This window comes from Idiotropiscis lumnitzeri, chromosome 5, assembly GCF_059441095.1.
Source record: "Idiotropiscis lumnitzeri isolate Australia: NSW breed Sydney's pygmy pipehorse chromosome 5, RoL_Ilum_1.0, whole genome shotgun sequence".
Classification (NCBI taxonomy): Eukaryota; Metazoa; Chordata; class Actinopteri; order Syngnathiformes; family Syngnathidae; genus Idiotropiscis; species Idiotropiscis lumnitzeri.
Genome location: NC_142395.1, coordinates 13,197,228 through 13,223,302, shown reverse-complemented (window position 1 = coordinate 13,223,302; position 26,075 = coordinate 13,197,228). Strand labels below are relative to the sequence as shown.

The window sequence follows — 26,075 nt, the reverse complement described above, 5'->3', positions numbered from 1 at the left end:
AATAGAAAAATGTCAAGTGGTCACAGTTGTCAAGGAGTTCATGATTTTGGTGCGTTTTCCAAGAACCCATTTTGTGCTCTGTTGCATAATCAAAGCTGATTCAGAATGTACTTAGGATCCACGGACTAATAGTACCCTGTCCCTCATGAAGTTGTTTAGGATAAAACACCAACTGCAGTGGCACATGGATGTCCATGTGAGCAGGTTTGAGGCAGTCTTTCGTCATCACCACACATGGGGGGGGGGGGGGGGCTGTGGCATGGACAAAGACATACTTGGCTGCTGGTAGGTTAGTGGGCAAGATATCAGCCCAGGACAAAAACGTTGTCAGCCCCCTGGGACACAGGCCGATGGGAGGCGGCAGACCAGGCGGCTACATCATCTGGGAGGAACATCCCCTTGACGTAAACAAGGCCAGCAGAAGAAGGAAAACACCTTCACAACGAGGCAGAAGTCTGATGGTTCTCCCTGGAGCTGGAGCGGGGACCCAGCATAAACCACAAGAAACATTTGACGCAATTGCTGTCCGCAAGGCTGGCCCGTGGAGCAGGTTTCATAGAACAATAAAACCGCTCTCACAGCCTTGCCTTGCAGGTTGTATGCTGTAGCGCGATGAATCTTCACCCCACCTCAGACCCTCAACGAATGCCGTCCAGAGCTCTGACGTGAAGTGTGGGCCTCTTGAAAGGTGAGGTGAGCTGACATGTCAAGGCGAGCAACCCAAGATACAATGCACCTCTGCTGGCATTCACATAGCTGAAATGTCTCTCAGGCAATAGAAACTGTGCTAATGGGGCCCTGGTGTGGCGATGTATTTTGGTGCGCAAGCCCACCATGCAAAAACCAGCCCACATTCTGACATCCCTTGGTCCTAGCCAGATGAACTTGGCCCCACTAGTTTAGTGGAGGTAGATGGTGACAAAACACGGCGCCGCCAGCCAGACGGCACTATGAGGCGTGGTTGGCTGGAAGAGACATTGGTATTATGAAATGTGACGACGTCTGGAGGGACGTAGACCGGTGGCGAGTTTGTGGCAGGCTTGAATGTCAGAGTCTGAGATCTGGTCCGTGGCCATGGCAATGTAATCAAGCCCCAAGTGAACGGGTCCGACAATCGACCAGGAGAGGCAGTCTGCAACAGAGCTGTCCTTACCAGCCACATGATGGATGCCTGTAGTGAACTCAGAAATGGCGGAAAGATGATGTTGCTGTAAACCAGACCATGACAAATGTTGGCAGTTTGTGATCCACGAAGGAAGAGAACCGGTGGCCTATCCAAGAGAAATCCTGCGTGGCAAGGAAGATGCCAAGAACCTCTTTGTCAAATATCCTGTACTCCCTCTCGTTGTCACTGAGCTGCTGTGTAGTAATAGCTGAAGCAGTCTTAGCAAAGTTGAAAGCTTCAGCCATCCCCGTGAGACCACTCCACTTAATTCTTGGGTCTTTTTCCATGCAGGGCCTTGTACGAGGGTCTCAAGATGTGAGCTATGAAGGGAATTAATTAACCCGTGGTAAAAGTTCACGTGGAAGGACATACTCGCCGAGTGGCTTGAACAGCAAATGAAGGTGGGTCAGGTGGCCCTCCGCATCTGCCCTCACCACCAGGATGTTGTCCAACTAGACAAACAAGAACAGCATGTCCAGAATGCGTTCAAACGGCTGCGCTGCCCCCATGACGTTCTTTCAGATTTATGGATGTTATTCTCCTTGAAAATTATCTTGCGTGCACTGCAAGGCCCTTGCTTTTAATTCCGAAAATCATAGATCATAGAACGATAGAAAGAGGCAGACAGATGAGAAATGTGTGGGATTTATTTTTAGCTGCTTACAGCATTGACAGAATTTGCTTATCAAAATTTTACAAATTCAGGATTCGACTTTGGAGGCGAAACAGTACAATGCCGAGCGACAAAATGTTCTTCACACTCAGACAATGAGATCTCCATCTATGACAGATGAAAACCAGCTGATGTTTGTCTCTTTGCCCGGTGAAATATCCGGGTGAATCCCATCAATGCAGCAGCACTGTGTGCCGAGCCGGAGACAAACAATGCGGGGCAATATTAGAATGCAGCGCTCTGATCGCCGAGTGCCTTTTAATTATCTGGTGATTCAGAGCCGAGAGGACACATCTGTTGGAAAGTCTTTCACGTTTGCCGGTGAGAAAGGAAAGTGTCACACATTATAACTTTTTTTTCTCACATTCGCTTTGCAACGAATGTTCTATTAAGTCCCCCCTCACCTCTCCTGTTGCCAACACTATCAGAGACGGGGTTGTCCTGCAGTTTCTGTCAATCAGTGAAATCCCTTTGCAACAGTCAGCAGGCGAAAGATCCTCTCTTCCATCCTCTCTATAAAGACTTCTTTCTCGCAACAGCCTTTTATTCCGCTTGCACACTATTTCCTCAAAGACACTTACCTAGAAAGGAACGAAGTAATTCTGTTTGGCATTTTTTTTTTAAATCAGAGGGACTAGAGTAAAATAAGTCGAGTGCTGGTGGTCACCCAGAGTGCACATTTGCCATTCAAGTGATCCTAAATCAACGAGACCTTACTAAGCACATCCATTCATCTTGCTTTACTTCTTCTTTTTTTGCTTTCCAGTCTTTGTCCTCATTAGGGTCGCGGGTGAGATGGTGTCTATCCTCAAACCTGTGGCGACTCGTCAAAAGAGGGCGGCAAGGCACCAACCTCTCTTACATTGAAAGGGTCAAAAATTAAATAATGAAAATGGTAATGGTAAAATAGTTCAAAATATATGTACATCTTTTTTGGGATGAGCAGGATATATATATATATATATATATATATATATATATATATATATATATATATATATATATACATATATATGAGGGGAATGCATCGCAATACACGTGTGATATAATTCAAAGACGGTAAAGTAGAACAATTCAATTTGGCTCGTTTAATTCTGATTCTTTTCTTTCTGATAAGGCTCAGTTCAGGAAGGTTTGGGTTTCTTGCTATCATTTTACATACAAATAAACAAACATCCCAGTATTAATAAAGTATTAATAGAGACGATTCAATACGTATCGCGGTATATTCTTAAGTGAAACAATTTGATTAGGTTTGATTCAATGCACTCAACGGTTGTTCAATTAAAATGTTTTTTTTTCCATACATCTAATGGATAGATATACTTTCTGCAATATATAGCATTTCACCTTATGCTTTGGCTTCAGTTTTAAGGTAGTGCAGGCTAAGCAAAGTGGTTGTTTTGAGTATATTTGTAATTCTATTAGTTTTATTTTTATTTTGGCAGTAAACTTCTAATGGGAGTGTATTAAACAGCTTATTATTTGCCAAAGTGCTGCTTGTCGTGAAGTGACTAAAGTGACTTGCCACCATGCAGCGCTTGTACCAATATCAAGTTTGTGCACGCAAGTCAAAGAAAATTAATTTGCCCCAATGATGGCTCGTATCTCAAAGAATTCGGGTCACATGTACCTCAATGCACCAGTGTATATGGGTTCAAAAAAAAAAGAAGAAAAGGCCGAACAGCAAATTGGATACCTCAAAGTTTCCACTGTATTAATTGTCAATATTTATGACCAAGGACATAGCATTGCTAAATTTTAGCAGGTTTTATACAGAGAAGCAGAGGGACAGCAATGAAAGCTCCAATCAGCACATATTTATGGTCCATCTGGGCTTGAAAGCCTTCCTCATTTAAAAGAATCTCTTTCATTGGGCGCTCAGTGTCACCATGTCGCTGACCGCATCTCCTCGCTTGCCAAGATGCTTGTTCAGAACGGAAGGCGACCACTGGGCTTTGGATGTGGAAAATGAGGCTGGAGATTGGATTATGATGCCATTTTTAATCCGTCTTTTTCCCGGGCTAGATATCGCTCCTCCCCGCTTCTTAGCGTTACACAATACTTGACAAGGGAAGATTTCTGCCGAATTCTGGCGCAGTGACGACTACGTGATTCCTTGTGACACTCTAATTTGAGCTTATAGCGCCAAAGCTTTGATGCAGACATGGGAATAAAACTTTTAGTCACGGCGACCCTTCTCTTCGGCGTCCCCATTAAAAAGGACCCACTCAGATCCTTGTGTAGTTTAATTAGACTCATCTTGTCCTGTGCTCATCCTGATTTTGGAGAATGTAGGTGTCCAAAGAAGCGTTTCCCCCTCAGCGCATTAAAACTCAAATACAAGCTGAAAGTTGTCTCGACGTGCAGTGTCATCTCCCTGACATGGCACGCTATGCCCCCCTCGCGTCTAACTTTGCCATTATTTCTGAAAAAAACTTTGACTTTAATGCTGACGAGCGGCTAATGACACAGACTTCCTCCGAGAGGTAGCACGGTAATGGCGCATTATGGTTTCATTACTTGTGAAATGGTGCATTAAAAGTGGTGTGCCTCATCTTGTCACTGTTTGGCGGCAGAAAAACACACAAAAATCGCGCATGATACATTTTTAGTGCTCCTGATTGGGGATCACGTCTGTAGTTAGAATTGTGCCGTGCTATTTTTTTGTTTGTTTTGGGAGGGTGTGGGTGGACACACAAGTTATACTTTCAAAATGTTACACACATCTTACACAGTATGATGACTGGAATGGATCGTTTCTACTTCTATTATTCGCCATTAGAGGTGCAACAATTAATTGATGAATCGACAACTAATTGATTATTAGCTTCATCAATAATTAATGTTGATAATCAAGTAAACATTTAGAGACCATGTGAAACTTACAAATGTCCAAATCCTCTGCATCACAACCTCTGATCTATAAATATTCTCTGATTTCTGTAATCCTTCATGAAAGCAGATTGATTATTTGTGTTTTTTTGCCACAAAATAAAAGATTTGCAACATCACCTTTACATTGAAAAACAATTATCAACATTTTTGCCTATTTTCCAGCAGTTGTTACGCCCCGTAATTAAAGACGAAGTCAACCCCTCCAAAAGACGTTACAATCAAATCTTCTATGCACCTTCACCGGTCTAAAAACGGCATTCCAGTTACTATTACATTTTTGAGTTTATGAGTTAAGCAGTAAAATGAACCTATCTGAGGGGGCGGCCATTTTGTCACTTCTGTTGACTTACACTGATCACTGTTGCTTAGGGCTCAGTCAATGACCAATCACGGCTCACTTGTTTTCTGAAGCTGAGCCATGATTGGTCGTTACCTGCGCCATGAGCAACTGTGATGACATTTTCAGTCAACAGAATTGACAAAATGGCCGCCCCCTGAGATTTACTGCTTAACTCATATTCCGCAAAATAAATATGAATCAGAATGCTATGTTTATTGTTAAGAAACTTTTGGGGTGACTTTCTCTTTCTTTGCTATTACACATTTTATACATTTGAAATAATGTCCAGATTTTTAATAAGGGGATGGAAATTAGAACATTGTTTAGCAATTCATCAATTAATCAACAAAATAATCAACAGATTAATCGAATATTAAAATCATCCTTAATTGCAGCCCTATTTCATGGGAACTCCGGCTCCAAACTACACCAGCGTCCCAACCTACAAGTTTTTCAAGATACAAACAACATGTATTTTTGCTTTGCTTTGCGAGCCAAAATTTGATTCACAAGCAAACTTCAGAGTGTCAATTGAATCAATTTAAAAATAAATTGACAGCCACAGCTGCCGGTTTTCAGCTATTTATTGAACGGCACGACAGACGGGTGAGTTTGAGCTTATCCCATCTGACTTTGGGTGAGAAAACAGAAAACTACATCGTGGACTTTTTGCCAGCCAATCGCAGACCCCAGTCTGTGCGTTGGTTAACCTCAATTTCTTTTTATTTTTAAGAGCATCGCCTCTCTGGTGTGATTTAATCTCTCCATGTCACTCAGAGAGTCACGCGTGCATCATCTGCATGAGGCTGGAGCAGCGCCGCAGCCTAATTCTGCATCCCCGCTCAAAAAGACATTTCAAAACCGAGGGCTGGAGCCAAACCTCTGACCTTTCGGTATGAGGACGCTCTCCCCGAGCCCCAAATCACCCTCTCTGGTGACATTTAACACGGTGAGTAAGAGAGCAGAAGAGGTGGACAGAGCGAAAGGGTCATCAGCAAGGAAGGAGCACGAGCAAAACAGCCATCTGTGTAACTTTGACCGCTTCAAACTACAGCACACCCCTGCTATTCGCGGAGGCTAGCGACAGGGCTTTAGCACGAATCGCACGTTTTCCTGAATATTTGACGTTTCCCTAAACGTGATTAAAATTTCTGATTGTTTAAATGCTGCTGTCACACGCTGAAATGGAATTGTTGACTTTGAACGTCTTTGAACGATTGTTTGGGAAAATTCTCCTATTTTTGCAAAATCCACGATAGCCTGCATGGACGTGTATATGGCGGACTCACAATTGGCCTCGCGCAGCAGAGTTCACAGGGCAGCCGTCACTGTTATTGACATCTTTTTTTTTTCTCTGAATCTACTGCAATCAGTACATGTTTCAAGCCAAAATTGCAGCGTGGAGTCATTAGAGCCTCTCAAAGAACACACTTGACTGTCTCCATCGGGTTTTATTGCAACCCCTCGTTTTTCGCTTGTTAATTGGGACCGGAACACCCCACAAGAAATGAAAAACCGCAAACTAGTGGTTGACTTTTTATTTTATTATTATTTTCATTTTTATTTTACACAGCGACCCCGACGACATGTTTCTGAACCTCATAAATACTTGTTACGCAACAAATTTAACTTTAAAAATGCAAAATGAAGAAATACCAAGCTGCGTGCTTTGAGTGGCGCTCTAAAAGCCAACGTGGGAACGTTGCATAATAACTATGTTCAAGTTTTTATTTTTAATTCCGAAACTATGCCAAAAAAACAAAGGTTCTTGTTGATGTTATTGTGCAAAGCGAAAGTTAAGTCATGATTATTTCCGGCGACAGTGCCTTTTCTTCCTACCCTTTGGCTAAAATGCAACGCGGACTTTTACGGTAAACTGTTTTAAGACAAACTTTAAGAAACACTTTAACATTTCTTTTTTGCGCTCTGCTCAAACCTTGTGAACACAGCTGTTTATTATCCGCTTAGCTTGACGAACTGAACGGCACATCTAATTAAGTTATGAGTTTGCAAACAGAACCTTGTTCAAACGTGCTCTTCGTTTATTAAAGTGGACAAGACTGGCGAGCTACTACATGGGAAGATGCTGGCTAATAGCAGCCAATCAGCTCACAGAATAAATCCACTCATGCTTTCATTGGTCGATCGCGCACCGGGAACCAATCACGTGCCTTGTATGAATGCCCGTGAGTGTTTTTTTAGTTTTGTTTTTTGTTGTTTTTTTTTTTATTATTTGGGAAAAATCTGCAAAACACAGAAGCCATAAAGTGAAACAAGAAGTGGTGAGGAATTTACAGACATTCGATTTACATTTCACAGCAAATTTTGTCGCGATGGGCTTTGCTTTCATTTCATTGTTTATGGTTCTCACAACATGATGCAGACGAAACTTTAAGCAGCACTCTGAGATATACCTTATAAGAGATTTATAATCGCATTCTTAACGATGAAATGTGCATGGAGCGCTTCTCCCAGACTTATAGGTCAATCAATCCAAACTTTATTCATGGAGCAATTTTCATAGAGAAAATGTAATTCAAAGACGTGCTTTACATATTCAAATCAGCCCCACAAGCCCATACCCCCAAACACACACATACAAAACTATTGCTCACAAGAGGACCCAACTGCACTGAGAGCAGAGCAGCACCCACAACTGCTAGGGTTTGGAATGAGGGAGGAAACCGGAGTACCCAGAAAAAACCCACGCAGGCATGGGGAGAACATACAAACTCCACATAGGAAGGCCTAAGCCCTGGATCTAAAGTTTGGAAACTCATTCAAGTCAATTTGAATAGAGAAACAGGATTGATGGGCTGAATACGATTTCTAGTCTGCACTATAAATGGGCCCTGTAATTCAAGTTGAGAGTGAATGCAGCTTCTCTCCAGCAAAGTCAAGCGGAAAAGAAAATAAGTGGATGGGTTGACATTGAAAATATCAAATATTGTTTGTAATGTGATGGGGGGGAAATCTATTGGTGAATGTTCTGAACTCCTGTTTCAACACCAGTGCAAAGATAGAATAATAATGAGGATGTATGGTCATCGAAGTTCTGCGCGGTTGCATCTTCCCCAAGCAGTTTAGTTGGAGTTTATTAATAAGCAGTTAAAAATGTATTCCCGTCTCAAAAAGCCTGGTATTGCAGTATCATTATTTTACTATCGATTCACCCAACTTGCTACTTTATGGACCTTTTTTTCTGAATTGAGGCTCAATTGTTCCCAAACTGTTTCCCCCATTCTGTAGCAGGAATTAGAGAATCACAAATAATGGCGAAACATGATGCAGAAGGGCGGCACGGTGATCGACTGGTTAGCACGATGGCCTCACCGTGCAGAGGTCTTGGGTTCGATTCCGGCCTTTCTGTGAGGATGTTCTCCCCCTGCCAGCATGGGTTTCCTCTGGATATTCTACAAACACGCCCTCGAGGACCGGGATTGGTGACCCATGTTAGTAATGGTTGTTGGTCTCTACGTGTCACAGCTATGGATGGATTGGACAAGAAACATGTCCAAGGTGTATTATGACTCCTTCCGTAACGCCAATTAGGACCATGCTCCATCCCCACCACCCTCCTGTGACCCTACACATGGATCAGCCATGGCAGTAACGGATGGCAGGACTTCACAGTCGCTCTCTCCAGTCACCTGTCCCACATTTGGTCCAATTGCTAAGCCATCATATTCCCCCCCACTGGCTGACAAAAAAAAAATCACACTGAAATCAAAATCAAACCCACCCAGGATGTCATTGATCATTTTGAAAATTTGCCTCATTCACTGTCAGAGATGAAAGAGGAATCTGCCTTTTTCTATTCTCAGACAGGTCTTATTTTGCCTTTTTTAACCTGACCGAACTCACACCGTAACACGTGTGCTCATCTCTTAGGGTCAGACATGTTGCTGCAAACACTTTGATACGCATACGATGGTATGATAGGATTCGGCATTGCCAATCAAGTGCTAATAAGACAACATTCAATGTGAAGGGGGGTGTGTGCAAGAATCACAATGTAGCTTCAGTGAATAGCTGCACCGGTGAACTAAATCTGACACTGGCTGTAATTAAATATTTCCCTCCATAATTACCGAGCTACAGGAAATGAGCTAGTGGAAAGGAGACGAAGGGGGAAAAAAAACAACATTTTCATCATTTCCTATTAAGCTATATGGACATTTTCTATTTCGCTTTCACAGTCACATCATTGCAGCATTTGTTAATAAATAAGCTCATATGTCTATATATATATATATATATATATATATATGTCTTCTATAAATGGCTCGGATGATGTTCAAGTGCAAATAGTTGCATTACAAAAGCCTTACAAGCATGATGAAATGGGACCTTTAAATTCAGTCTGGCCAAGCTGTTCACCGGCTCCATGTGGCCATGAATCAAGATGCATATGGCCAATAACAAATTCAAGGGCACTAAGGAATCTGCAGAATATAAAAAGAAGACGGCTACACTTGATCCTAATTCAATGTGCCTTATAATCAACCGTACGTGGTCCATTTGACCTCTTTTAAAAACTAAATGTAACACACGGGCTTTGTTGCTATACCAAACATAACATTATATCAGAACCATCGGATAGAAACAAACATTAGGCTTCAAGTGTCGTTTCCAAGTGTGCGCATTTGAGTAAATTCCCTGTCTGGTAAAGGCTGTGTTATCCACGGGTTGAGCTACAAAACCACAGGCCTCTCGAGCATCCCAAAAGAGTGAGAGAGAAGGTTTCTTATGCGATGACGGGGAAAGAGCACTATTTTTCATGTTGTTTCCAGACATAAAAAGGGAAGAAAGTGAATCAAGAGAAGCAGCGTGCGCCATACTGGCCACCGGTGGAAAACCTTGGGCAAGTGGGCCATATACGGCCAGGGAGAGCATTTTAGCTGATATGACAATATACGGAAAGAAAACCTCAGAGTGATCGCTCTAAAAATACGTACATCCATCCTAACTAATTGTGAGTGAGCTGGATATCACCAGATTTTGGGTGAGAGGTTGGGCACACTCTTGACTCACATTTCCACCTATGGACAAATTAGTCATCAATTTACCTACTTTCTTTTTTTTTTTTTTTGAAGAGGCGACAAAGCTCGAGCACTCATGGAAGAACATGCAAACTCAACACAAGAAGGCCACAGCCTGGATTTGAACCATCAACCTCAGAATAGTGAGGCAAATAATACTAGTTTATGTGATATAATATTGTATATAATATGAAATATTTATCTGCATGATTTTTCATATAAACCTTAAATGGTGACAAATGTCCCCTGATCGCACAAAAGGTTGATGATCTATTCTAAAAGAGTCAAAAGAGCAAGGAGGCATACGGAGCATTCTATTTACCTGAAATCACTGTAGGGGTGAATAATCCAAAATCCGGCGGATTTAACCCGCTCCTGTTCCCGCTCCACCGCCTTCTCGCTTCCAAACATCCTGAGGGAGAACTTGTTGACACCCGGCTGGAGCATGGCCCCGAACTGACGGTGCATGAAGCCTGCCTGGTACAAGCGCTCATCGTCAGGCAGGATCTGATCGATTCCATCCAACTTTATGAACCCGGACTGGGTGTCCGCTTGGGACTCGCTCGGAGGTGCGCCGTCGCCGCCGCCGCCGCCGGTGGAAGAGCCACCTCCACCGGCCCCTTGCGCGCCTTGCTCCGGGGCGCCCTCGCCGATCGCTCCGCAGGGGCTCTCCTCGCTCGGAGTGACGTCCCCCTCGGTGATGAGGCGCCTCTCCTCTGCCGAGTCCGAGTCGTGCACATGGCGGCTGGTGATGGACGAGAGGCTGCCCCGGAACCTCCGGCAGTCTCCGTTGGAACTGGTCTTGATCGGTCTCCCGATGTCGGTCTCCATGATGAGCGACTCGCCGCTTTTGGTCTCCCCGATACCTCGGCAGCTTCCCCCGGAGGTGGGCGACGGCAGCGGCTTCATCCGGATGCTCTTCCTCCGCGTGTCCTTGTCCGCGTCTTCTCCTTCGCCCATGATGGACGGTTTGTGTCCAATGTGCTGGGGCAAACTGTAGAGCCGTTTACGCATGGACGAATGCAACCTGTCCATTATGACATGGAGCGAAAATGGACCAAATCTAGATTTGTTGGGCAAACCGAGCTGCACCGCGTGGTGCTTCTGATCTCCTTGTGAGCGATCCCTGAAATCCTGCAACACATGACACACTCGCCTTGCCGCTTCCGAGGACGGTGATGGTGGTGGCTCTTAATGAAATAAACCGCACATCTTTGGGCTCCCTTTAAATGACGATTTGACTATACCTGGCAGCTCGCGTGCGTCCTCCTCACGCACAGCCTGGGCGGTCCGTTCGGCCACCTCTCACATCTTTGCGCCTCATCTCTGCCTGCATGGCGCGCAAAAGTGGGGGGGAAACTGCCTGAAAGTCACCTTTGCCTGACATGTGAGAGACGCGCCGGCGGATGCAAGAGGAGGAGGTGGGGAGGCGGGATGGATGGAGGGGTCAGCAGCACACTCGCTCCTCTCGCCGAGGCGTCGTCGAGGCGACAATCATGATGGGAAACACGCACACGGCGTTCCACGGGGCTCACGCGCTGACATCACCCCAATGCATCCGGTGCGGCCGAGGAGCGTTTAGGTGAACGTGTGAATATGCATGATCTGGTTGGGTTGCCATAGGAGCGAGGAGGGCTCAGCCCATCTTGTTTAAAGGGGAAATGTGCTTCCCATTCTTAAAACGCGAGGAGGGAGAGGAGGTGGGGGGCTACAGGTAGGTCATTGTTTGAACCCTGCGTGGCGCATATTAAAAGAAACATTACAACATGTTTCATGCAGTTGAAAGCGGGCTGAATGGAATGGGGTGCTGACAAGGAATTGATTCTGTAATTGAGCGCAATAGCTATAATTGTGTGCAATTATGGATACATCATTTGTGAGTTAAGCTGATTGCAAACGGGCCAAGGTTATACTGTACAGCGGGATAGATACCTGCCCGAAAAATAGACTCACTGGATTTCGTGAGGCAAATTGTTACAGAAATGACAGCTGAGCTGAAATCTCACGTGACTGTCTGAATGGTCAACTTTATGGAAAACTTAAGGCATGTTTCCATCAAAATTATTACCATTAAGACACAATTATACGCCCTTTCGTTGCGTCCTTACACATTATTTTATTAAAATCTAACTACATATACTGTAAAACATTTTAGTTTACTGTTGTTTGTTCCTATCCATTGTGTGTAAAGCGTATTCCCTGTCGGTCAAATATGCAGATCTGGGAACGTCGTGGTTCAGCAACAGGAAGTTGAATACTCACAACGCCCAAGGGGAACGTAGGCACGTAGTTTTCACTATTCCATCTCGACAATCTCTGGAGAGAGAGGAAAAAAACAACAACAACCTGCGATTGGCTGGCAATCACTTCAGGGTGATCCACCAAAAATGAATGGATGTACGGTTGTAATGAAATATATGAATACATTAGGCACCAAAAAGCCAACCAAAACATAAACAAATATTCACCGTTAGTGTAAATTGTTTGATTTAGAATGTCAAAATGGTGACAAAGGCATGAAAACAGGACACATTTGACACGTGTAATATTTCAACATCTACATAAACTAAAAACAGAATACAAATATTGGAGAATTACATCAAAGCAGACACTTTTTCCAGGTTAAATTAATAATTGATTAATAAATGAAAGGGATATTATTTGCAGAAGCCAAGGTCACGCGAGGGTGCCTGGCGAATCCTGCCTAGCAACAAGTGAACAAGACTCCGTGACAAAAACCCGGAAATGAATCCGACGTCCCTATCTACGTTTCGGTGCAAGAATTTTATTACAACTGTTAAGATATATAATGAACTAAATAACAATTCATATTGTCTGTGTAAATGAAGTATGTTACATAAAAATATTTTAAGTAAAACGTTACGTTACCACGCGTTTTTTTCTAAACAAAAGTTCCCAACTTTATTAGTACTCACTCAACGATCACACTGAGACAGTCACAATTGTGGTTTACCGAACCACCCAACAAGACATTAAAATAACAACATTAATTATTGAATTAAAATGGCCACTAGTGTGAATTGGAAGTTGAAACGTTATGGACGACTTATTCCACGCTCGGGTAAAACCGACAAGAGGCAATCTTGGAAAGTAAGTGTCGATTAACCCCTCTAAGTGTCTCGCTGTCTTGCTAGCGTTTGTCTCACTTTTGCTCACAAAGGTTACAGCGAGTTGTGTTCTACAATGATTATATGCTTTTACATTATTCTCTCTCTCTCTCTCTCTCTTTCTCTTTATATATATATATATATATATATATATATATATATATATATATATATATATATATATATATATATATAAAATTCAAACTGCTACCTTAACTCCAGGTGTGTCAGCTTTTCTAGTCACTACTCTAGGCGCACTTTCATGACATCAAGCTCATGCTTCACTTTAAAAAAATATCCTAACAGCAACAACAAAAAAAGATTTCAACAATAACAGATAGCTGTCATAGTGTATTGTTAAGTCTCGTGCTCTTGGTTTAATTATCATTGTTGGTTCTGATACATTTAATATTAATATACATATTGATTGGGGTACTGTATGTAAATTGAAAAGTTAATTCACAGAGGTCAAAGGTGATTACTGAAAGATTCATGATTTCCCAGTGCGTTAGATTATGTTCTGATGGGTCTGAGCTGTCAATCAATGTATTTTTCTGGATGATTTTTTGAGTCCATTTTTTTTGGTGCCTTCTGTAGCTAAAAGCAAATCCCGGCGTATGTGCACTGCCGACACTAACAACACGGCTGTGAACTGCGAGGTGCTGGTTTACACAGAGTGTGTGTTGCCATATCGAGACTTCTTCCGACGAAAAGCGGCTGCCGACTTTAATACCTCTTAAGAAACAGACAGCATAAAAGGGAATCATTTTCTCCATGTTTTCCATATGACAATAAAGGAGTGCGGGGGAGAGCGATCATGAAATCAATCACGTCGGCAGTTGTTGTTCCATATTTTCGAAACATTTGACTCGAAGAATGTGCCACCACATCACAAATACGTAGCTGTTGTTCCTCTTTGACAAGCTTCTGCACCAACAGAGCTATTCAGTTTGATGGTTGATTTAAACAATTCAACATTTAAACATTTTATTTATTTTAAGAGTCAGATTGCATTAGCATACATGTTTTGACAGATGTTTGTTTTCACCCCAAATGATTATTTTAATGGTATGAAAAAAAAAGTTATTTATATTATTTTTGTGGAAGCTGATGCAAGTCAATGCTGGCTGGCGGGGGAAACTTCCTGGGAAAAGCAGCTTCAATGCTTGTTTAATATCAGGAGAAATGACGCAAATCCCAGAAGTTGAAAGAAAAAAAAGTTGATATTTGTGTTTTCTTTTAGTAAAAAGGAAAACATCATTCAAAATCTCAAAGTGGATTTTGTGAAAAATTCAGATTTTTGATTTTAACACCATATCGGCAATCCTAAATTCAATCTTGGAAATTTTGCCTGGGCCTAAAATTTACATTAGGTGCTATGTTCTGACATGGATAATTCCAATCTTAAATGTTATAATGTGAAATCTCGGTTGGTAAAAAAGCAGCACGACACCCATGGCGCAAAAAAATTAGAATGTTACTTATATTAAAATATATATGGCTTCAGTGGTGGGCCTTCACGGCCTTTAAGGCCTTCTCTGCTGGCCTAACAATCAAGGAATAATTATCATAGTTATGAGAAAATTTCATCTCATTTTCGATATACATATATAATATATAATTCTTCACATTCATGTCATATTATATCCCAGTGTTATATTTTTAGGGGAGAGTTTTTAATCCAATTAGATTTTAGCTATCTTGTGTTGCCCAACAGATTTCATAGTATGCCTTCAAAGTGATGCAGGTGTCTGTGCTGTTTGAGTGAACAGGCAGTTGCAATAGCCAATCAGATCACAAGTTGGTGATAGTAAGGCTTCTCGCAGGCCTCACGTTGAAGGTGACGAACGTGCCCTGTGATTTGATACTCACTTGTGAGAGGGCGGCGCTGTGGAATCAACAAATACACACCAGACAGGTTTACCCTGCGACTGTTAGAAAATTTAAAATATATTCTTGCTTTTTCAACCCACAATGGAAGCTAGCTCTCGTAAAACTGCAGTCGTCCACCTCCCAGTAGTGCGTAAGTTTGTGTCTGTTTATTATTTCTCCATCAGTGGTGTCATAAATAATGACATTATGAGGGGTACTTTTTCAAGTCGGACTAAGTCGGACTTCACTGAAGGCCTACGTGAGAAATGCGCGGCCCGCCACCGTGTGACTTTAAGAACATGTCATTTAATACGGCACCGTAATACTGATATAATTATGATGCTATCTGATATTAAATACATGAGTCATTTCCTGACAGATTGGCTGACTGAATGTAGACTCTCGTCACGTATGTAATGAGGCCATTAAATATAGGGAATATCCTGCCTTGACTCGTAAGATTTTTTTTCCTTCCTCGTGCCTGTCATGAGGAACAATGAAAATGATTTTTACTCAATCGCTTGGCAAGCTATCACAGGGTGACAGCAAGCCAAAAATGCATCATAATAGCGGGACCTAAAAAAAAAAGAGACTGTGGTTACTCGTCCAATTATTTACTGACACACTTACGCTGCCGTGGGACGCAAAGTATCAACATTGCGGTGTGTGCGCGTTCGCGTACATGTGCATGTGTGTATTCGACATAGGGATTATGTAACTACGATTACAGGTAACCTCTGATTAGTATGGCTATCAAAACAATTCTTCCTCCTTGGAAATAATCCATTCATTGTCGTTGAAATCAGTGTGAAAACAATTCAACCACGGATAATATTAAGAGTTTAAAAAAAATGTAACATCATCTCAAAGGAGACATCCCGTGTACTTCCCAGATGTCTTGACGAAAGGTCTCTGACATTATTCCGTCAAAATACACAAGGGACACAAGGCCCATATTCGCTCATCAACTGCCCAATAGCCGAGGTTTGCTTAGTATATTATGTCGATGCCCAAATGTTGAAATTATATCATATCCATTGGTGAGAAAGGATCAGCGGCAGCAGTCTTTTTGTTGACGATGATTCACAATTAAACATTTTTTTCTTAATATGTATTTTTAAGACTACATCTGTTTTTTACCTCTCCAGATATTTGAAGCAAAAAAGAATGGGCCTGAAATTATCGCCACAATCGTGGACTCTGGATACTTGATGGTCTTGCAGGGACAGGAATGCTTGGTAAGAGATTGTTTATGATGCACATTAACACATCACCATGTAAGACAAAATAATGTTATTCAATCCCCCCCCCAAACAAAAAAAAAAAAACATAGCTTGATTTTTCTCTGTATGGTAAAGTATTGTAAAACAGTCAAATGTTCTTCTTTTAATTCATATCTTAATTGTTCTAAGCGTTTAGTGACCGAAAATCAGCCGATTAATTGTCTGACAGAATTTTATTCTGTCAAATATCGGAATTGGCCCCTAAATTCTTCTGATGTTGCTGTTGCTTTACACACTTGTCCACAGATTAAAATTCTCTTCTGGATCTTTCCCGTTGTCACGGATGCACATTGCTATCACAAGCACGCACACATATGCTTGGAATTTTGCGGCCATGATAGTTTGTTAGATTCCCGTCACTTAAGCAAGATCATGTCATTGTTTCTTTAGATTTTCAAGTCTGGGTGATACAGAACTACTGAGCAGTAGTATTTCTTAATACAAAATAGTTACAATGAAACAAAATACATTTAAAAAAGTTTTTAGGGATCCACGACACAAGTGGGGGTGACGGGTAAAGTAGGCGGGCACTGCTGCGTAAATTCTGTATAAATTTTCCAAAGTGCTTTTGTTTCCCCCTTTTTTTTCTGTTCTTCTCATCTACTTTGTCATGGAAGATCTAGCTTTCTGTGCCAAGGCAGTTTTTTTGTCTACTTTACTTTCTCTAAAACCTTTTGAGGGGGGGGGGGCAATGCGTCTCGACCAGAAAACCGGACAACTTTGCTGATCCCAGTTCAGTTCTCAAAGTATGCACAATCTTAGAGATAGATTGCCGCCACTTACTTTGTGTTGACCTTGCGCAAACCAACATGCATTTTCAAACTACTTGTGTATCGCGCCATCGAGAACACGTTTCAGAAATGCTAACAAGGTTATAATCCCAGGCGGGCCTTGTTTGTTTAATTGTTTTAAGATTGCTCTGTGTCAGGAGGGACTAAAGAGTTTTAAATCCCTCCTGTGTCTTGAGGGAGGACTCCCAGAGCCAGTTAGCGGTGAAACAAAAAAAAAAGGAGGGGGTTGAAAGTTTCCGTCTGCTCATCACTTCTTTGGATGTTAATCTGGGTTTCCTGAGTACATGAGCATCGCCATACTCAAATCTGGCGCAGTGCTGCAATTAATTCTGATGTGCCACATGCACACGTTTAACTGTGGAACGTGCTCATCCATGAAACTGCTTGCCACATATACCTCCACTCTCTGCTCTGTAATTCACAAAATAAATTACGACTTGGCTGCATCTGCAAATGTCATGCTTGCGATTCTGGCAATTTAGAGTGTGCCACACTTGTTATTAATCTGTAGATTGCTCACATTATTATAGATTGCAACATTTAATATATTTGCAATTCATTAGTAATGTCGGTTTCCAAATGATGAGCCTGGTTGAGAGATATGTGAGTTTATTATCTGCAACTAAATTACAGCAAGATTGAACAATAATCTCAATGATATTTTTTGTCATATGTTGACTATTTTCTGGCATTAATAAAAGGGCTGAATCATCATAGTTTTGGTTTATTAAGATAGTAGTAAAATAGAGTCTAGAACGCTAAAGTCAAATGTTGAAAAGTCACATGAGACTTTAGCTAAGAGAGCTTCCAAAGCAGTATTTCCCAGCCTTTCTTGAGCCAAGGCACATGTTGCACATAGAAAAGGTTCACAGCACGGTAATTGAGTAGTGCTTTGCTTATCTACTTCATAGTTGTGAAGTTCAGGATCAAATCTCAGCTCGGCTTTTCTGAGTGGAGTCTTCTTGTTCTTCCCGTTCCTGTGTGGCTTTTCTCCAGATCCGCTGGCTTGCTCTTAAAACACTCGTCTGTCTATATGTGCCCTGCTATTGGCTAAAGAAAATGGTTGTATTGTTCTAGAACTGTGTGACAGTGAATTTTAGGATTTTTATTGAAACATTCCCTGTTCTTTTATTAAATCGTATCTACATCTGTTCCAGTGTATTTGCATTCTTTTTGAAGGGACTTTTTTAATTTTTTTATTTGAACAACTCAAATGATTGACCTGTGTTTGGAATTTTATTTTCAGACCTTAGAAGTCCCACTGCATGTCTCTGATCATTGTGTTTAGAATTTCAAATATAGCTGCCTTGTAGACGATAAACATAATAAGTAAATCGTCTTGAGTCACAGATTTCACGTTCAGCAGTCAGCCTGATATTCAGGCCAGACTGCGACCAGCTTTTGCCCAGGAAGATAGAGCGTTGTATTATAGATTGGTGCTGTAAGCGCTCAGGGAAGTTTCAAATATGGTCAGCTTAGGAGGGCCTACAGGCCACACGATAAGGCTCGGCGGGAAAAGATGCTGTGACCTGGCATTTTCTGTATTTGAAAGAATAGTGTGATGTTAGTTAAGGCCTTCACAGCACCTGCTGTAGACATCTCGTCAGCAGAATAAAATCAGGGCAGCCTTTTCAGGTGGCTCGACTCAGGAACTCTACAAAAGTGACAAAGTTTACTTTTTACAAGGGGTGGTATTTTAATCAATTAATTTTAATTTGTGATGAAGAGATTGTTGATTAATGGTGTCTTGAAACATCAATATTATTTTTAGTGCAAGCCCATATTAGGGGCTCTGGTGAACCGGATCCTATCACAGCTGACATTGAGCGAGATGCGGTGTACACCTTGACCAGGTCGTCAGACATTCATACGCACATTCACAACTACAGATGTTTAGGCCAGGCAAGGCATTTTAATTCATATAGCACGTTTCACATACAGGCCAAATCAATGTGCTTTGCACAAACAAAGACACAACACGTAGAAACATTTACAAACACAACAGCTAACTACATTCAGAAGCAAAACAGATTACCAGAACGTACATTGACACCATTTCAACACATTAAGAAAGTTTTTAACTTGGTTCTAAAAGCATTTACACCCGAGGCTGACTTCACTTTATTAGTTTGGCAGTTAATTCTATTTGTATGCAGCATAACAGCTGACTGAGGCTTCACCGTGTTAACTTTGAACTCTGGGCTCTACTAACTGATCTGAGTCGTCAGACCCAAGAGCCCAACTGGGTTTTTATCCAATCAGCATTACTTCAATCAGTATTCAGGACCTAAGTCATTCAGCGATTTATAGACCAGTAACAGAATTTTAAAAAATCTATTCTACAGCTAATTGGGAGCCAGTATAAAGCCTTTAGGACCGGAGTAACAAATTCTGATCTCTGTTTTTGTGGTCAGAACTCAAACTGCAGCTTTTTGATGCTCTTTTGTGTGAGTCCATTGAGAAAACCGGTACAATAATCAAGTCTACTGGAAATAAAAGCATGGATACGTTTCTCCTGGTCTACTTGCAGCATGCAAACCTTTGCCTGGATGTGTTTTTCAGATGGTAAAAGGCTCTTTTTGTGATTTCATTTGATCTGATTGGTGAAAGTCCGGTGTAGGTCTGTCAGCACCCTATGATTTTTGGACTTGGTCTTTGGTTTCTCAATACAGCGACTCCAGCTGGTGTAGGCTCCAACTCACCCTCAACCCTAATTAGTGCAAGTGTTGAAGAAAATGCATGGATGTTGGCATCCTTACATGAGTTTAGAGCCTTGTTTAAAAAAAAACAAACAATGAATCCCTTAATCGACAATTAATTTTCCCCATGCTCCTTGAAGGAAACGTGGTGGAATGCACGTGACAATTATATAAAAGATTTCATTTGATTCGACAGTTTAACCAACACCTCAGTGCACCCTCGAACCATGTGTTAGCACTGTCAACATAGTAAATCATTACATTGTCTGTCTCTATCACTCTTTGTCATCTCATGTTTTTTCAAAAGTATACTTCGATTTTTACATTCAACAGATCTGAATTATTTGGGCTGGTACAAAAATATTTGTATTTGTTTCTTCCAAGATAAAATATTCCACCATCCATCCGTGATCTATAGCGCTTGCTTGTCCTCATTTGGGTTGGGTCGAGCTGATTTTGGGTGAGAGGCGAGGTACACCTTGCACTGCTTGCCGCCATGTGATCTATTGCATGGCACATATAGACAAACGTTTACACTCAGGCATATGGACAATATTGCGTCTTCAATGAACCTCAAATGTGTGTTTTTGGATTGTGGGAGGAAGCAAGCGTATCAGCAGGAAACTCACTCAAGCATGCACACTCCACATGGAAGAGCCCAAGGCAAGATTTGAATCCAGAATCTCCGATCTGTGAGGCAGAAGTGCTCATTTCTAGGCCCATAGTTTAACAGCTCTCAAAATAAATGTATTCACAATCCTAACTGTCATAATAAACTTCAGTTTGGAGCCAACTATGAGTGTAACTGAGAAAATGGAGACCCCTGCTGACAAACTTAAGTAACAGTAATCACTTTGCCGGAGCACATCAAATGAAATTGTATTTTGGTTTCATCAGACTGCCTATGACGTGTATTTTATATATTTTTGATTGCGTGTATGGACAATGTGTACATACATCACGCAATATCAAACTCTTGCCTTAGATACAGTAGAAATCTAATCCAGCCATTTGTCGTCCCATATAGTATATATTTCGACCTTTTGCCATTGCAGGATTCAATTCCTTTGCTAAATGCCAGCGATGTTCTTAAAGTCCACCAGAATTCCGACAACCTGATGCTTCGCAATACTGTGAAGGTGAGCATTTTGACTGTGGCTCCTATATTTAATTTTTTTTAATGCCTGTCAGTTATTGGGCATGACATTTTTTTTACCTTATTTTCTATAAAAAAAAAAAAAAAAAGAACTCACGACAACCTTGTTTGAGTTCTAATGAGATGCTGAATTCAAAAAGGCGACAAACAAATAACAAAGAGATTATTCACGTCTCAGCTGGGAGTGACAGCGGCGAGATTGAACGTGTGTCCTCAGGGATCGGGCCGCGTGATCAGGATGCAGTTTGACGGCAGGAACAAGGCGCAGGCCATCACAGAGTGCTCAAGTGCTGCAGAAAAGCTCCGGGAGTATCTGCCTGTCAACACTCTAGACGACGCCCTGCCGCCAAATAATCAGCCCCCCACCGATGTCCCTGCACCGGTGACACAGGTGACCTATTTTACAAATTATTGAATTCAAAAATAAAATAACATTTTTGCAATGACACTGGTCACCAGAAAATTTTAATCAGAGATGGAGATATGTGGCCCTAAATATTTCTGACGCTGATTTAAAATAATGAATTTACTTTTTTTTCAGGTTTTCGAGAAATGTAATTTTTTTATGTTAAGTTTGTCCTACAAAAGCTTGCGCAATATGAATTTTACCATGTATTATAACTTGTAGCCATGACATTTGAGAAAAAAAAGAATGTCTGTTGAAGACCCTAAACAGCTGTTAATTCATTGTCAGAGAAGTTTCTGTAAAACTCCTAGACAAGCCTGCACAAGATTGTCTTTTCCAGTCGCGAGGAGCAGTACGCCGAACCTCTCAGTGAGAAGGCCCAGAGAAATGCTAAAAGCTTTCCTGCTCCCGTGCGTTTTTTTTTATTGTAGCACCGCAAAGCAATTTGAATATGCGAACCACTGAGCCCGTCCATGTTTTTGTGACCTTCTATTGACCGGTAAGCAAAGCTTTGAAGCATAATAACATTACAAACTTAATTTCCTTAACATTCATAAATATTACTACAGTAAATATATTATTAATATCATCACGTATTATTGTATCGTTATTGTGTGATATTATTAATATTCTAAAAAAATGATGGGGAAAAAAAACTAGGGCAGATTTGGAATCAGCACACAAAATCATAATAATGTCAGTAATATTAACATATTTGTAAAATAAAATACTCTTTAAAAATGTAATTAACTTCTGTGAGGAAGGGTCATAAACAACTTCAAAACTATGGACAATTTTCAACTTTTCAATGTTGCATGCTTTTTAGACGGCGCCCTTATAAAATGCATGCAAGCGGGTTTGAATCCTAAGCTTCGGAACTGTGAGGCCGGCATGTTAACTACCAGGACAACCTGGTGCCGCTCACGTATGACATTCACATCATGCACACTAAAACAATCTCCAACTTGACCAGGATCCCCTGCTTGTCAAACATTGTAAACAGATGATCTCGAATGCACAACAGTCACGGAAGATCCAAATCAGAGAGTTCTTTGTTCACATTAAAGGACAATGGCCTGTGAAATACGACTTCTTCATCTTCCACATGACTAATGGCCATCATTTCCAACAAACATGACGTTTCTTAAAGCTTTGACAAAAGTACTTGGACATTGCTGGACTCTTTACAGCTTTTACTGCGCCCGCTTCGTTCAAAGGGATATTCTTCTTATCTTGCCTCCAAGAAAAAAGAAGAAAAAAAAAGCCAAGTGAAGAAGCAAAACACCCACACAGTTAATGCCTTGACGCTTAGCTCTCATGAGTCATGCAATATTATTTTTAAAATATTTGACATTCTAAGGCATCTTTTCCCCAAAAAATGCCTGGCAAATTATTAAAGTGTTCTGCTTTAGTGGCACCACTGCACTTACTTCAGACTGCTCATTAGGTAGTTTACAATACATATTTTGAGGTTATGAACGCCTCCCCGAGTAGGAATATGTGGTTGTGCAGTACAAGAAGGCACACTCAATTTCCGCCCATACCTACTGTATTTGCATTTGTATTTGTGTCTGTATTCATGGGCTCAACGTCTTTTTTTTTCATACAAATATTTACTATCATTATCACTTCATTACTGTTTTAGCTTAAGTTAGGGATAGACTAAGTTAGGTTTGCTTTTGATGCATTTAATTAGAATTCCGATCAGATCCATTTTGTGATGAATGCATTTGTAATCACTTTTTTGAAAAATGATTTTTAAAAAGTGAAATAGTGACGGCAAACTGCATGCCTCCCTTGGAGTGATTACTATGGAGACCGTATCTGACAGTTGATTTATGAGGATTGTCTCAACTAGGTCAGATTCTTGGACTCAGACACTAGATGGCGCTATTCGCAATATTGTCATATTTAGAGGTCACATTGCTGCCAGTGGCTTGCCTGGCTGATGCAGTATGGTCTTGACCAGCTCGTCTAACTGCCACATTATATTTATTGAAAGTGATCCAGAAGCTTCTATTGAGATATTTTATTTACTAATGACAAATACTGACCATTCCATAGCGATATGTTACAAAACCCAGTGCTAAAAATAAGATCATATTGACACCTTAGGACTTTGGGGAGATTTTGTTTCTATTTTGGATTTAGATTTTTCTATTTTGATCTAACGCTGGGTTGTGAGCTAATTCCATGGGAGTGGCTGAGACATACAGTAAAGGTGTGCATCATGCCAACCGGGTGGATTGTGACCTTTTGGTGAACAGACACACCGAAGGAGTTCCCAGCGCAGAGGAAAGAGCTTTGAAGAGGAGAGGCGAGAGTGGGATAGTTTTCAATTAGTAATGAAGCCAATTGATTAGACTCTACTTCTGCAGCATTGTGCTGCGTCTGGTCACATCCTTCTCATTTTGTTTTGTGTTTGAAGCCGTGTCCGCAGCAGGATGAAGTGGCTGGAGTCCAACCAGAGGTTGTCTGTGGATCACTGTCCATCAGGCGTCTTGCCCAGGTATTTGATACAAGTCGTTGTCAGCTAACTACTAGCCAACTAATAGTCAAATAGGGTGCGCTGGGCGTTGTGGCCTTAAAAAAAAAAAAAAAATGTTTTTCTATCCATGAAAATCAGTTTTCTGATTTGAATCTAGCCCCCCTTCACTTTTATAAAAAGAAAATGCCAATGACTTTCAAAAATATTGCTTTTTTTTTTTTTTACCTGGTGGGAATTGCTTTATTTCTCTCCTGCTACCACTAACAAGCTATGAAAATGTTATTTTCCATCATTCCCTTGGATCCACTTCAACACAAGTAGAAAGAAATATGTAACAGATATTAAAATAAGTCCCTTTTGTCAAAACATACGCAAACACGATCCTTAATGAATTATCATTTGAAGTGTTTATAGTGTACAACATCAATGTAATGTCGAGTTCTAGAGGTGAGGCTAAGCTTGCAAAGACATCCCTCAAATCAAAAGTTTCAAGCAAGTCAGTTTTACAACATGTAAATAGGCACCTGTTATACTAATATAAGCGATTGAATTTCAATAGAACCTCTTGGGAGAGACGCCTCTGGTGCTGCCTGGGCTGTACCGTCACGCATCTTCAGAACCCAGCGACCTGGACGCCTTTGTGCGCATTTGTCTGTTGGATCCCAGCTTCCCCGCTTTGGTGGAGCAGGTGGAAGGCGAGCTGAGGAAAATACTCGAAGAGTGAATCATCATTGACAACTGAAGGCAGAGAAGAGGTCAAGTCAGCGCTGCGCTTTTTGTGTTTGTTTGCTGTTTTTCCCACGCCGTTCCTTATGTAGGAGTTCACTCGCTTTGCGCTGCCAATGTCAACAGCGATGTGGTTGTACATTAGCACTTAGGACAATTCAGGTTTGTGATTAGATTAACACGGCTTAAACAAAACTCAAGGTTTTTTTTTTTCTTTTTTTATTCAGAAAAAAAATATTGGTCTTTTCATATGTTTGATCGTGGCTATATACTCTGGTCCCTCTGTTCTCACATCAATTCAGGTCCATTTCCCACCGCAACACACATCATCATACATTGTATTGAAAGGAGGAGTCATGCAGCTACAGCAGTTAATGTTGCTATGCCAGCGTCCAAGGGATCCCACGATATTAAAGCTTGACTGATTAAAACAAACTGCCCTCCATTTAATCTATTCAAGAATACATTTTGCATAGGATTATAGCCATGCTATATAGTCAAATAAAAATAAAAATAAATAAACAAAAGAATTAAATTAGGAAATATTAAAAAAAATATCTTTTTTTTATTACAGATTTCCTATCATTTGAACACTCATACTGCAACATATACAAGACACTCTAAGTTACTCTCAAAAGGAAATTAAGGTTATACACATACCATTGATATTTACTTTGATAAACACACATTATTCATGTTCTGTATTCACTCTCCATTAAATTTTACATACTGCCAGTCACTGAAGCCCTTGCTTCACGATAAAAGTTCTATTAAAAGTGGACTTGTCGTCACAAAATCAAACATTAAATGAACATGATATGCTGTACAAATGTTCAACAGGAAAAAAGTATATATATATATATACAAATATATATATATGTATATATATATATATATATATATATATTGTATATCCATATTTATAGTAGGATGACTCTATAAAAAAATTTGGGGATGCAAAACGAAAGCCACACGAGGGATAACAACAGAAGATGTCTATTCTGGGTATCCTATTGCGTAATTATTTTGCATGCACTTACATGATATGTCATACAAAAGGGGACGGGAATTGGGGGGGGTCGTTTCATCTTAGGGCCATGATTCGAATCTATTAAGGAGACATTAACATCACATCGGGAAAAGAATGCGTACACCTCTGCAGTGATTTGTAGTCACAATTGCTCATCCTGACATCTCCATGCGACAAGGCATGCTTTAAGTCCCCCCACTCCGCTTGCTCTTTGCTGCCAGTGTTATGCTGATATTGTTTCTTGTAAAAAGAGACCAGATATGCTTGTATTTATTTTTCTCTCGCTCAAGATAGGCCGCAACTCAGACGCTGCCGTGTAGCCAAAAAACTTGCAGTTTCACCATCTCATCTGGGAAGAGAAAATAAAGAGAAGGCATG

At 41.0% G+C, this 26,075-nt stretch overlaps 3 protein-coding genes across 4 annotated transcripts in view; 1 reads left to right on the top strand and 2 right to left on the bottom strand.

Annotated features, from left to right (window-relative positions):
* The window catches only part of hcn4 (hyperpolarization activated cyclic nucleotide-gated potassium channel 4), a 98,962-nt gene extending 87,469 nt beyond the window's left edge, over positions 1-11,493 (bottom strand). Inside the window, exon 1 of the mRNA XM_088296692.1 lies at positions 10,441-11,493. Coding sequence (XP_088152818.1) covers positions 10,441-11,153 — 713 coding nt within the window. The 5' untranslated portion in view covers positions 11,154-11,493. The remainder of the gene's footprint in view (positions 1-10,440) is intronic.
* A 1,456-nt stretch (positions 11,494-12,949) lies between these two features.
* rec114 (REC114 meiotic recombination protein) lies at positions 12,950-25,152 on the top strand. Its single transcript, XM_088295681.1, has 6 exons — positions 12,950-13,229; positions 16,267-16,356; positions 20,947-21,030; positions 21,265-21,438; positions 23,882-23,962; positions 24,501-25,152. Exons 1-6 carry the CDS (start codon positions 13,143-13,145, stop codon positions 24,663-24,665), a joined length of 681 nt encoding a protein of 226 aa, XP_088151807.1. The 5' UTR covers positions 12,950-13,142; the 3' UTR covers positions 24,666-25,152.
* Positions 24,864-26,075, bottom strand: part of nptnb (neuroplastin b) — a 32,402-nt gene continuing 31,190 nt past the window's right edge. For both annotated transcript variants that reach the window (XM_088295677.1, XM_088295675.1), the window contains exon 9: positions 24,864-26,046. The gene's annotated coding sequence lies outside the window, so the exon portion shown is untranslated. The remainder of the gene's footprint in view (positions 26,047-26,075) is intronic.

Coding starts and splice junctions, on each gene's coding strand:
- rec114 (XM_088295681.1), top strand. CDS start 13,143: ATGGCCACTAGTGTGAATTGGAAGTTGAAACGTTATGGACGACTTATT. Junction 16,357..20,946: donor TGCAGGGACAGGAATGCTTG/GTAAGAGATTGT, acceptor TTGCCATTGCAG/GATTCAATTCCTTTGCTAAA. Junction 23,963..24,500: donor CCATCAGGCGTCTTGCCCAG/GTATTTGATACA, acceptor GAATTTCAATAG/AACCTCTTGGGAGAGACGCC.